This window comes from Falco naumanni, chromosome 11, assembly GCF_017639655.2.
Source record: "Falco naumanni isolate bFalNau1 chromosome 11, bFalNau1.pat, whole genome shotgun sequence".
Taxonomy (NCBI): domain Eukaryota; kingdom Metazoa; phylum Chordata; class Aves; order Falconiformes; family Falconidae; genus Falco; species Falco naumanni.
The window spans coordinates 24,247,589-24,260,560 of NC_054064.1; the positions used below are offsets into that span (position 1 = coordinate 24,247,589).

The 12,972-nt window shown below is 54.4% G+C and overlaps 1 protein-coding gene across 1 annotated transcript in view; it reads right to left on the minus strand.

The window, feature by feature from the left end:
- Positions 1 to 12,972, minus strand: part of ZSWIM5 (zinc finger SWIM-type containing 5) — a 100,037-nt gene that overhangs the window by 18,696 nt on the left and 68,369 nt on the right. The window contains 3 exon segments of the mRNA XM_040611361.1: positions 1,863 to 2,013; positions 2,643 to 2,791; positions 11,466 to 11,822. Of these exon segments, the coding sequence (XP_040467295.1) occupies positions 1,863 to 2,013; positions 2,643 to 2,791; positions 11,466 to 11,822 (657 nt within the window).

The window sequence follows — 12,972 nt, forward strand, 5'->3', positions numbered from 1 at the left end:
TTGGTATCTGCAGCCCACAGGTTGAAGGACAATGTGCCTTCAACAGCCCTGCACACCCCAGCTTCCACTACCACCCAGTGATGGTTTGGGACATCTCTCCGCGTTGCTGGTGTTTGTTACTGGTGAACACCAGCTCACTGCAGCTCTGGTCCCTCTGTGCCTCTACCCTTCCTTCAGAGGGATGCTCTGTTCCTATAGTAAACGCTGCCCAAAGCCAAATCCAAAAGGCTTCTGTAAGACAGGGGGAATAATCCCTGCTTTGAGTACAGTCCATGGCCATCCTGCCCTGGAGCCGCTTCTTGGACCATCACCATGTCCCCTGCAGGGGCTCCTCTTCAGCGTGGAGATGCACAGACCCTCCTGCGTGACGTGCCTATGCCAGGCGAGCCGCTTGCTGTGACGTGCATTGGCTGGCACCACGCTTCACCTGCTGTCACACCGATCCAGCCTTGGCGGGGCCCTGACATTCCCTAGCCACCTTGCCATCTGCTGATGGGGACGTGCTGTCACCTCCTCCCACTCTGCCGACCAAAACTATGCACACCAACCTGGTCCTTGCATGGTTAAATCAGGACTGAAACCCAACCACTCCTGCCTTGGTGTGTGCTGGAAGGGAGGGAGGGCTCTCAGCTTGAATATAGCTGGTTTGAAATCTGGCCAAACAATCTGTAATTCTGGGCAAATTCCTTCCTGTGTCCAGGCCTGCCCAGACACCCACCCATCCACGTTTCACCTATGTGTTTGCTTTCTTCCATGTGGAAATTCTGGCTTGGTGGATTTGGCCACCTCTCCAGGATCCTTGCATATCCAACCATCTAGCTGCAGCATCCCAAAATCCTGGAAACAGCTTCTTGGCAAGCAAGCACAGATGAGCTCTCCAGAGCTGGCATGTTTATTTCCATCCAGGGAACTTCACACAGAAGCAAGACATCCCACCCCTGCCTAGCCCTTGTCTGCGCAGTCTCACAGCTAAGTCTGCATTCGTTGGGCACTTGGTAAGAGGGTCTGTGATCCCAACTGCAGTCTCAGGTGCTCCAGAACCTGGACCACCCTCATCTTTCTGCCAGCTCTACAACATCCTTCTGGTCCCAGCCCATGAGCCCTTGCCCTTACACAGCATCTCCTACCAGCAGGCTGCAGAGCTCAAATCCACTTGTAAAACTATGGCATAAGTCAAACTATTCACTCAAGATCCAGATGTCCAGGAGAGCCTAGAACTTCTGGGTTAACTCCACCACACAACCAACCTCCCCGGGCTCACGTCATCTAAATGTTTTATTCTAATGATATTACGGCGTCAGCCAGCTGAGCCCATGTCTAAGGTGCTTAGCTAGAATTACCCAGAACTGCATTTCCCTTAAAGCCAGGCTCTGCACTGGCCATCCTGCCCCCCTCACCCTGGAAACGTGCACCAGAGCAGGTAGAAATGTGTTAGATGGGATGAGATTTGAGACCTGCCTCTCCCTGTCCAGATGACGGCTCCTCCAGGAACAGCACTCCCACGTCCAGGCTGCATCCAGCCCCAGGGGCTCAGCAGCCCCCATGTCCTCCCTCACAAAGGCTTCGGGGCAGCACACTGAAGACCAGGCTGCCGCAAGTATGGGACCAGCCACCATCATGCACACCCATCACCCTTGACCCCTTCACAGGAGAGGGGCTGGTTTAAGGTGTTAGAACTGTGTCGTTTGGGCCTGATCCAGCTGTCCCACCAGGATTTTCCCAGCAGGGGATACAGTAAGCTCCTGGCAACCCTCAGGGCCTCCTCCCCCCAGAAAGAGGCCCAAAGGACTCTGGAACAACATCTGCTGGCCCAGCGGTGCAGGCAACCCTGCTGCTGCTGTCTGCAAGGCAGTGACCCTTACCCAGCTCATCCCAGAGCTGCCGGCACTTCTCCGTTATGCCCGTTCCCTGCTGCCTCCAGAGGGAGAGCCGAGGGTCAGCCATGAACTGCTCTGTTATCAACGTCAGCATCCTGGCCCCGTTGGAGTCCCTCATGCGCAGCATCTCCCGGACCTGGAAAGGAGAGAGAGAAAGTCTTTAGCAAGACAAACCATGGTCCTTCCGAGATGCTTAAGGCCTAGCTGGTAACCCACAGCTCCCTGTCTGGGGGTCCAGACTGTAAACATATACATATATATACATATATGTGTGTGTGTGTATAACATAGTCACGCGTTATAACACTCATACAAAGTCTGTGAAGGGGCTGGTTGGAGTCCAACTGAGTAGCAGCCACCGCGTAGCTGTGAAGAGGACCAAGCATTTAACAACATGAACACAAGGCCCTTCTGCAAAGAAAGAGAAGGGACCGTAGGCTGGTGCCACCTCCCCATGGTCGTGGTAGGCTCTGCAGGGTGGGCCTTCACCTCCCTGTGCTGATGGGGAGACGGGGGAAAGCCCTCCCTTGTGCAGGGATCACGGCAAACCCATCGTGTGGGAGGAAGGGACCTGCCAGGAGAGTGGGTGAGACAACCCAGGCCTGACCCAGAGCCTGGATTACAACCGCCTGCTCCGTGACCGGGCGAGAAGGCACTGGAGCAGAGATTCCCAGCTGTGACAGGCACCCTGCCAGGGCAGCCGGCGAGCTGCCGGCTACGTGACACACCAAGCGAAGAGGGGAAAGAGCAGCCGGCTCCTCCTCACCTTGGCAAACATGGAGTTGAGCTGCTTCCCCGAGCCGTAGTACCCTCCCTGAGATAGGAACATCTTCACCTGCTCTCGGACCTGTTCCTCATCCAAGTGCCAGCAGTTCTCGTCATCGATGCTGGCCCCGGCGGTGGGGTCAGGAGCGCCTGGGGGTGTGGGAAAGGAGAAGAAAAGAGACAAGTGTGTTTTAGCAGCAAGGTCTGCAGTCCCACCAACAACAAACGGACCTACCTCTATCTTATGCGGACCCGCCTCTGTTCTGCTAGCTCAGGCAAGGCAAAACCAACCAGGTTTCCAGGCAGTGAGCCCCAGCTGGCAGTGTCATGCTCTCCCTCCACAGCAGTGGCAGCAGGGGAAGCGATCCCGACCACAGGGCTAATGCCTAGCCCCTCTCCCTCTGCGCCCCATGTGAAGTGAGGCCAAGGAAGAGCAGGGACCTTCCTTCCTTCAAAGCCCTGGGGGCACAGGCAGTGCAGCTGCAGAGCCTGGGGTGCTCCCCAGCTCCAGGGATCGCCTGGGGTGCTCTTCCTCCTGCTCCACATCACCCATTTGTTTAAGCATCAATAAAGCTCCAATTCCTGCAAGCCCTTCCTCACATTAGGAACAGTCTAACAAAGGTACCACTGCATCAGGGCTCCAGAGCCCCGGGTTAAACACCTGATCCCACCTCTCATTTGCTTTGGGACAGGGGAAAAGTCCCTCTGCATCCGTGTACCTGCCGGGGAGAGACCCTCCGCTGGAAAGAGCAAAGAATCAATAGTCCTTCAAAGAGCAAACTGTGACCACAGCAGGGCCTTTGGCAGGCACACGTGTGTGTTCACAGGCTGTATTTCATCTTCCAGAGAACAAAAAAAGGACAAAAAAAACCACAGGTGCTTTAAACAACAGCTTGAATCCACCTCCCCTTGTTTTGTCCCCTTCAATTCCCATTTTTCCCCAGGTGCTGCCCTACCTCCCAGCAATGCCCCAGCTTCCCAGGCTTACTGGGCAGGCAGCAGCACGACTCCAGCAAGCAGCCAGGAGCACAAAAGGGAACAGAAACTCAGCTTTTCTGCTCCCCGCTTTTGAGTCCTGCTCTGCAGAAACTCTTCAGGGAACACCAGTGCCAAGGAGGGCCTGGCACTCCACTTTGGTTTGCTTCTCCCATCTCGTCTCCCTCTTGAGCAAGGAAGAGGCTCAGCAGGGGAAGAGCAAGGTGCTGCACGGACAGCCAAGGGATGCTGTAGCTGACATGTTCCCAATTAAATCTTAATGATGTCTTCCCCACTTGACTGGGATCTGGTTAGTGAGCAGACATCGCTTTCATGCAGAGACAACCCGGGATGCTGTGCACAGCCCACCCCCATGTACTGCTGAGCCAGGAACTCAAGTGCAATTCATGAAAATCAAGCCCCAGGATGCATGCTCAGCAGGGCAACTGTCTCTTCTTGGCTTGTAAGTGAGAGGACGTCAACCCGAGGGGTTGTGCTCCTCTGGCAAAGGCTGAGAATGCTCCTGACCCGGTAAGATACAGCCATTTGTATTTGATGTCCTTTACAAAATTCCTTTAATTTCTGCTAACAGTCACTGCCCAAGAGTGGCTCCAGCAAGCTCTAGGCGCAGTCTGCACCATGTTGAAGGGCCAGGATGCTGCTGCTCCCTCTGCAGAATGATTTATCATTGACAGAACCACGTAATTGGGACAGGAGCTGAAGCAGCAGAAAGGAAATCACGGCCCCTGGATGAGCACAAGGACTTTCGCCTACAGCCCCGCGCATCCCCTGATGCCACTTCCCTGCCACCAATGGCCAAACCCCACCATAAGCCACGAGGGACCACCACACCAGGGACAGTCCATCCTGGCCTGTCAGCTTTTCAGTGCCTTTTCCTTCCCTCCCCCAACCCGGTCCTTATCTTGCAGATAAAGAGCAGACAAGCCAGCGATTATCCCCTATCAGGAACCGATGACTAATCTGTCTACCACCAGCGCTTATCCGGACCCATCTCCGAGGTATCCCAGACGCTCACACTCATAATATCCTCCTCGCCACTAACCCGCCCGCTGCTCCCAGCTGCAGCTCCCCAGACTCGGCCAGGTCATCTCAGCTGCCTCTATAGGGTCACCTGCCTGCATCTAAAGGGACCAGGAGGGTGTGGATGCTTCAGATGACCCATCCCACCCAAGGTCAGCTCATCCTTGGTCCCTCACTGAGGTCACTGCGACAGATAAAGGTGGAGGTGTTAGCAAGATGCAAAAGGTGGATGCATTTTCTGGGGTTCCCGGGGCTACCCTCAGTGCTCGCTGCTCACACATAGCATTAGCAACGGAAAGCCCAAGCAGCGAGGAAAGCGTGCAGGAAGCTAAATAAAACCTCCTCCTCCCACGCAACACATTGAGCACTTCGCACGTTGGGGTTCAGGCTGCAGCCAAATTAGTAACGCACCTCCCGCGCCTCCAAATAAAACCCAAATTTGCTTGTAAATGTATTTTGCTCTCCTATAAAAGATTCAGAGAGAGGGTTGTAATAGCAGATTCCCACACGTGCAACACAACCCGACAGATAACGGGCTGCCCAATTACGCCCGGGAGCTGGATAAACATTTAAGAGCAAACAATGGGATTTGTGCTGGGTTTAAATATTAATGGCAGGATTTGTCCACTTCCCCTTGCCAATGTTCACACCGTGGGGGCTTCGGCAGCGGCACGCCGTGACGCAGCCGATGAGTGATTCCATGTCTCGGCTCCAAAGGAGCAGGGAACGGCATGTAAAACAGCCTGGCGCCTGCGTAACACATTTCTCATATAGCAGCATTCCTGCTCCAAAGAGCCCTGTTTCAGATGTGCTGGATCTTGGTCCTGCCGGATTCAGATTTAAGGAAACACCATTGCACATCTTGAGTGGAAAGTGTTTGACCAGCCCATTTACACTGGCTGTAGAAACAGAGATAAAAAGGCAATCCATCACACTCCAAGCAGGACCCCCCCTCGCTGCGGGCTCGGGGTTTAACTGCTTAAGAGCCAAGTGAGACTTCCCCAGGCGGATACAAAGACTGAGAAAGGAGGACTGGAAAAATCTACGAATTAGAAAACAGTGAAGCCAGGCATGGAAAATTCAGTGCCTTGCTCAGAAATTAGCTGCCTAACACAAAGAAAACAAAAGGCACTCCTGGACTGGAAAGCAGCAGGTTTGCAGGGCTGAGGAGGTGGTCGCACCTCGTGGGTCATGCCAAGGCATCGGCGCATCCCGAACCCAAGCTCCTGAACCCAGGAAGGGGAGATACATCCACCAGGCGGCATGGGAAGCACTCCCAGCCCGTCTCATCCAGAGCAGGAGTGGAAACACAAAGAAAAAGGGATAATTATTATTTTTAACCAGTGCCTGGAGCTGATAAATGGATGGTAAAAGCAACCCAGGGATGCAGGTGGCTGCCCTGGCATCTCCCTCACAGTTGTCTCGGCCAACTGTGCCCAGCACCCACTGGTGGCTCAGGGGCTGGCTGTGCTGGCCCAGGGGCTGGCGGTGCTGGGGAGAGCTCTGCCAGCCAGCCGAGCCAGAGCCGCCCGGAGCAGGGCTGGCCGTCGTGGCAGAGCTTCACAAGGGACATCTCATGACTGCACGTGGTGGCGTTGCCGAATGCCTCCGGGCTGCCTCTCCTGCGGCCAGAGAGAAAACAGACGTGAAGGAACAGCTCAGGGCAGGGGGTGGGGAGGACAGAGACAAATAAACAAACAGCAGAAAACCTCAGAGAGAAAATAACCAGGCACCAGAAAGGAAATGAACTCTAACGAGGGATTAAAAATAGCAGCAAAGCGAGGAGTCAATCTCCGCCAAGGCTCCCAGTTCGTTTTCAAGGGGAGGCAGGTTGGATGGAGCCTCCAGGGCAGCCTGAAGATTCACACCCATCTGACAGTGATGGGGCAAGTGAAGCCAAACTGGCTCCCAGTATGGTGCTGGGAGATCTCTGGTTTAGCTGGTACCAGCACCGGGTCCAGCTGTCTTTGGAAGCTGCTTGTCAAGCACCACACGTGCTCTGAGGTCATTCAGCCACCCCGGTGGCTCTGCAAGACAAAGGGGAAGAGCCGCCGGTGGAGACTTTCTCTCCAGCACTCAGGTGTGTTATTTTCCCTTAAATTCAGCTCAGCAACCAGGAACACAAATCCCCTGGAGACCTGACCTTCTCCTCCTCCCCAGCGGGAAGGCAGAATTTCAAATGATTTACCAGTACTGCCCTCCGGATGCTGTCATGGGATGACCTCAAAGTTAAAGACCGCCTGAGGACTCCTCAACCATTAGCCCTGGCTCAGTGTGACAGGACAAGCAGGCAGGGACTTCCCGCACGGCCGACCTGGCAGCTGACTTGCTGTGCACATGGAGCAAGATGGGCCAACAGGTGAAGGACAGTACTAGCACTAGCCCACGAGTTTAAGGAAGGGCTCAAGGTGGTCAAGAACACATCTGAGATGAATGTGAAAATATGAGGCAGATTGCTCCTTAGGCTTTTGCATAAGCAGATGTGGTTCTCCCACACCAAAGCCTGAGGAACCATTCACTCTAAGAGCGTTCTGAAGGTCCTCTCCTCCAAGGAAGCTCCTGAAACCTTGGCAGGACCACACAGGCCCCTCGGTGATTCACACTGACTCTCCGCTGGCTTGTCCTCAGAGGGAGCTGCCCTGCGCTCTGAGACAGCAGAGGTTTTGTGGCTTTTCCCACTTCTGGCTAAGAGCATCCCAAGCCTTTCCATGGCATCAGCTGTGCACCACAGACACTGTGTCACCCACTGGCATTTCCGTGGGGCGGACAGACCGCCCTGACGATGTCTCCTGGCCTCAGGGCAGCAGCTCTCGCCAACGTGCCTGAGTGCTGCTCAGGCGGGGTGAGTTATTGAGCTGCAAACACCGGGCCTGCCAAAACCTCCTTCTCCTTACGCAAGGAACGGAGAGACTTCGCCAATAAGGCACGAAGGACACCTCTAAGCCCCAGATCTTCTGGGTCCACAGGCACTGTCAGTCCTCAGAGCTACCTTTCCTGTCATTAAGCTTCTAATTACAGATTTTAATGACCACTGCCTCTGGCCTTGCAGTGGTTTCCATCAGCCTCCAATCCTCCCTCGGCCACAGACTGCTTTTGCCCTCAGGAAGAATCCAACATTTGCCCCCAAAGCCCAGACATCCTGATCAGGCTCAAAGGATGTATCTGAGACAGCAGCTTTCCCTCTATATAACCCACACTGATCCTGTCTTCCTCTTAAAATAAATTCGTATCACTCCCTACAAGCACACACCAAAACACAAGAGGAGATGAATGCCACTTCCCAAGTCTGTGGGATGGCTCGGACCCTGCACACCCGCTGCTGCTGGGTGTTGGATCCACACTGTGTGAGCAGGAAACCCAGCGCTGCTGTCAGGACTCATCGGTGCTTTCTGAGTTCCCCCTCCTCCACACTGCTTGCTTTTGTCCCTGAAATCTCCCACTCCGCCTACAATTCCCATTTCAGCCCTTTTTCACAGCCTTGCCCTCTCCAATACCTCCTGGCCCTTTCTGCAATACTTTACTGTACCAAAGCAATCCCTCGTTGTTGCTCATTTGCCCCTCAGAGGGACTTACTCTTCCCACGTTTCATGGTGGCAGAACATGGATCCCACACTGGCAAAGCGGCACCTATTCCAGCACGTCCAACCATGGCTGGTGGCCCTGAGCCACGTCCTCAGCTTGCATTTCCCCCAAGCCAGGCTGGCCCCACTGCAAAGCAACGTGAGCCCTGGGCTGATGCTCTTGAAGAGCAGGGTGCCAAGGTGGCCACCACCAGACACTTCTCGCTCCATTGGAGGCCTGGCTGTTGGATCCAAGCTCTCCAGCTGCAGGTCCTGGCTGCCCACAGCAGCCACCCCACCAGGAAAGGCCAAGCAAGTCACATTAGCTGGTGCAATGACAACCTTGCAGCCTTGCTCCGTGCTGGACAGTCACGCCGCTAACTTTGTCCCCAAGCAGGAACACACTTGGGGAGGGGACCCAGCAGCAGTGAAACCCACCCCTGTCTCCTCGCTCCAGCTGCCACTTAGACGCCGAGTGTGGAGGTGTCAGACACGTGAGATGCTCTCACTGGGAGCACGCAGCCCTTCGCCGCCAGCTCTGAGAGCAGAAACGTGACCCACTTGAGCAGGCAGAGGTCAAGTGGGGAGCAGAGCAGCAGGCACACCTAGGCTCTCTGCTCGGATCGAATCCTTCGAGAACACGCAAGCGCCTTGGCTGCGCTCCGAGACTCCATCATTACTGCATAGTTTGCATTTCCTTCTAGGAAGGCAGCCGGGAAGATCGGCATGCGGTGCACAGCCCGCGGCTACAGGCTCCTGCAAGGAACAAAGCTCTGAAGCCCCGAGACAGCCGCCAGACAATGGCCTGTAATTTTCTTTGCAGTTCAGGCTCTGCAGGGGGAGAAGGAACAGCCCTGAAAGCCTTTTTCACAAAACCAGACGATCCCCTCGCACAAGGGACATTCCCCAGCCAGCCTGGAGTGCTCCCAAGGTGCAGAATCAGCTCCTCCATCCCAAGTGCTCACCATCCACATGGAACAAACAGCCCTTTGGGTGACCAGAGGAAGATGGCGAAAACCTGATGCTGATTTAAAGCTCAACAGACCTCTCCTCAGAAGAAAGGGGGTAAAAAGGAAAGGATTTCTGGAGAGGCTATTCTTTCTCCAAGGTGTAATAACCTCAGGTGTCCAACGCGCACACTGGGTTACTATTTGCCCTGCCAGAAGCCACCTTGGCCTCAGCCCCAAGGTGAATCAAGGGGTGAACCCAAGGGTCTGAACTAGACATGGCCAAGAAATACACACATAAGCCCATAAAGCTCTACATAAAGCACATCTTGAAGAATTTCAAGTCCCAGGATCAGTGACCCTCTATGAATGCATGAACCACAGCGGGGAAGGCCAAGATGAGGGAAAAATTTGGATCCCTTTCAACTGGAGCCCCCAGAATTGCTCTCACACATGCAGCCCCGTATGCCTGCAGCCCTTCCTCACACTGGGCTTGTCGCTAAGTAGCTCTGCGATGTAATTGCACCGCAGCTGGGCTTCACTGGCAGGACGAAGAGGGCAAAGCTTGCAACACTGTCCAGGATCAAGAGCCAAAGCCCTGGACAACATCGTTCTGAACTTGAATGTGAGCTTTTTTGAGCCTTCCTTTTCACAGGGTACAACATCTATGAGTTTTAGATCATCTCATCATCCTAAGGCTGATGTGCATCCCCTCCAGGATGAGACAAGGCCGTTCTCCTGCTTGCAGAGGCATTTACTCGCTTGTGACCCCGGCTAGGCAGCCACAGGGGTGTCGGATAGGTGCCACCTCCTGCCGGGTAAGTCAACGTGTCTCTGTCGGTTCAAAATCACATGCTGGAGTGTGTGAATTTGCATGAGTCTGAAGGAACAGAGAATTTTTGCTTTGTTTTTTAAAACCACTTGTAAAAACAAGAGGCAGATATTGAACCGGAGCCAACATCTGTATCTTTGTAAGACTCTCAATCACCAGCCTTTTGCTGACTCTAGAGCAATAAATATTCAGAGTCTTAAAAGCTTTTCTTCAATCTGCTTAGGAGAAAGCAGCCTCAAACAATGGCCAAGAAGGGATCTTGCCCAACCTCAGCTTCAGTGGATCAGCTCAGGAAGGAAATGGACCTCACCAGATTCTTGCAGTACCATAGCTCCTCATTCTTTTTTAATGGCAAAAAATGAGGAACCCCCCTCAAAAGCCAGTAATTTAGAGCACAACCACCCATGCAGCAGATGTAGCCCTGTGGAGGAGACAAAAGCCTCTCCCAAGGTAGGAGCAGGAACGACCAGAAAGAGGGAGTGGAAAATATCTAAGATCAGAGCAGCCATCGTCCCTACCACGGAGGTGGACCCCTGGCCTCACACCTCTACATGTGGATTCAACCAGTTCAGATCCTATTTTAGGCTGCACAGGGGGCTTTTCATCTTCGGAGCACTTAACAGGCATGTGTTAATCCCCAAAACGCCCTTCCCCGGCAGATAAGTGTTCATTATCTCCACTCTACAGCTGGTGGGACAGGAGTGGTGGGGAGCAGCTCATTGTTACAGCCCCTGGGCAACCTCAGCTCCTGGGCTGGGAAAGACACAGCCAGAGAGTGCTGAGGAAGGGAGCCTCAGGGCAACTCTCCAGGGAGTCCAGGCCACCTCCTGGGCCAGTGGGCAACTGGAGTGGGGCTGGGATGGGCATTGTCCCCCAGCCAGGGCTTTCCAGGGGTTGGAAGCCAAAAGCATCTTTCAAACACACGCCTCCGCTGCTTTTACGCAGTAGGTCAGGACAGCGGTGCTCATTTATTATGGGTAAATTAACACCCATGGAGATTAAAGCTTTATCTCCCAGCAGCTCAGCTGCATCTGACTTAGAAACATGCAGGGCTGGGCTGACACTGTTTCTGCACGCTGGAGAAGCCATGTCCCCACTGCAGCCCCTGCTCCCCAGGGTCCCAGCACCACATCCTTCTGTGCTGGGGACTAATCACGCTCCCTTCCTCCACCCTTGGCTTCTCCATCCTGCTCCGAGCTGTGCCTTGTGCACTGCTCTGCCTTTTCTTGCCTGTTGAAGCCAGTGTTTGGCAGATAAAGAACAGAGGGCAGAACGGGGATGCACGGCCAGCACCGATGAGGTCCCAACACCCATGCATTAACATCAGTTTGACACTGCCGCCTCTCCAGGCAGCAACAGCCAAACATGGCAAAATGAAGGTCAGCACTATCAATGTGAAACCACCAACCACCCCGGGCCCCAGCGCAGAGTCAGTCACGCCAAGCCACTCAGGGGGAAGGAGGAATTACCGTGCACTTGGTTGATCTCCGAGTTGGACGACAGGATCTCATCAGCCAGCTTCTGGGCGGTGGGCAGCACCTCGGTGTGGTGTGCCGTGATCAAATACTGAACAAACTTCTGGAGCTGGTCCCTGTTCATCTGGAAAAGGGTCTCTGAGATGGGAAGACGGAGTTTGACCTGGTCTGGCTTGCGGATCCTGTACAGTGAAAGCGCCACAACATGGGCGCAGTAAAAAATGTCCTTGTTCCCACAGCCGCATGTCACTGAGGTGATTTTGCAGCGGTCAAAGCTGATGGCCACCTTGTAGGTCATCTCTGGTTCTGTTGCAGTTGCTGGCTCCGTTACTGTCCCACTGAGGTGGAACCCTGGAGAGGGAAAGGAGGAGAGGGAAAGGCCACGTTAGCTCCCCTCCGACCACAATCACCCACGCAAACTCTGGAAGGAGGACTAGGCTAGCCAAGGCTGCTCACACATCGCTAGGTCAAGGAGCGCACCACCCAACGCACGCCGTCCTGGTGACTTACACCCAGCAACAGACAGCCTGCCTACAAACACACTTCTGCACCAACACACACGTGCAGCCAGACTCACTGGCGAGTTTATTTAACAGCCAAAACCTCAGGGGAAGAGCAAAGCTGCTCAGTTCCCATTTGTTTAAGAGTCTCTCAGACTGTTTCTCTCCTGGGAGTCATCTTCATCCACGCCTCCCTGTTGCTGAATTTGCAACTCACGCGAGCGAGTGCTGGCAGGAAAAGGCCAGGTTTTCTTTTCTTTGATGAGGCAGACAAAAAAACCCACAAATTAAATGCAACGCAATTCCAGCTTCAGTCCCTCAACCAGGTAGAGCACTCCAGGGCACGGCCACAGCTCTGAGCTCTTCCACGCAGCGGGAGCAAGGAGCAGGGACAGGAGCAATGCACAGCCCAAACTGCAGGCTGGGGGAAAACCGTTTGTTCCTTGAGCTCCACAATATTTTGCTGCTGCCCTGAGAGCTTGAGCTTTCCCTGAAATACTGCTGCCAGGGAGCCACCTGCTTGCCAGCAGGATCCGTGTGCTGGGCTGCAGGGACAGCCCAAATCACTCACACAAACGTTACGGTGCCCCCGACAGACCCCACCGTGCTGCGAGGGGGTACAGCACCTTCAGGCACAAGCTGTGAAAAAAAGTCTCAACAAGTCCCAAACCGGGTCACAGGCACAAAATGGGCTCAAAAGGTCCTCTGGGTCCGAGGAAGGTGGATGTACCGAGCAAGTGAGGGATAAAGTCAGTGAGAAAAGAGTGGATGCCCATCAACGTCAATCTGAAAGCTCAGGAAGTCCTTCCCAGGAGGGTCCTTCCCAGCTGCCAGGGAGGTCCAACACCAACTTTGCACTTGCCCAGTCACCTGGAAAAGGGACATCTTTGCGTCCCCCCTTCATTCCGAGGAGAATGAGGTGGCACCAGGAGGTTAATTAACATGGCCGGGGCCAGCCAGTGCCCCCATGCGAGAGCCTGGCGTGGTACCTGGGACGCACC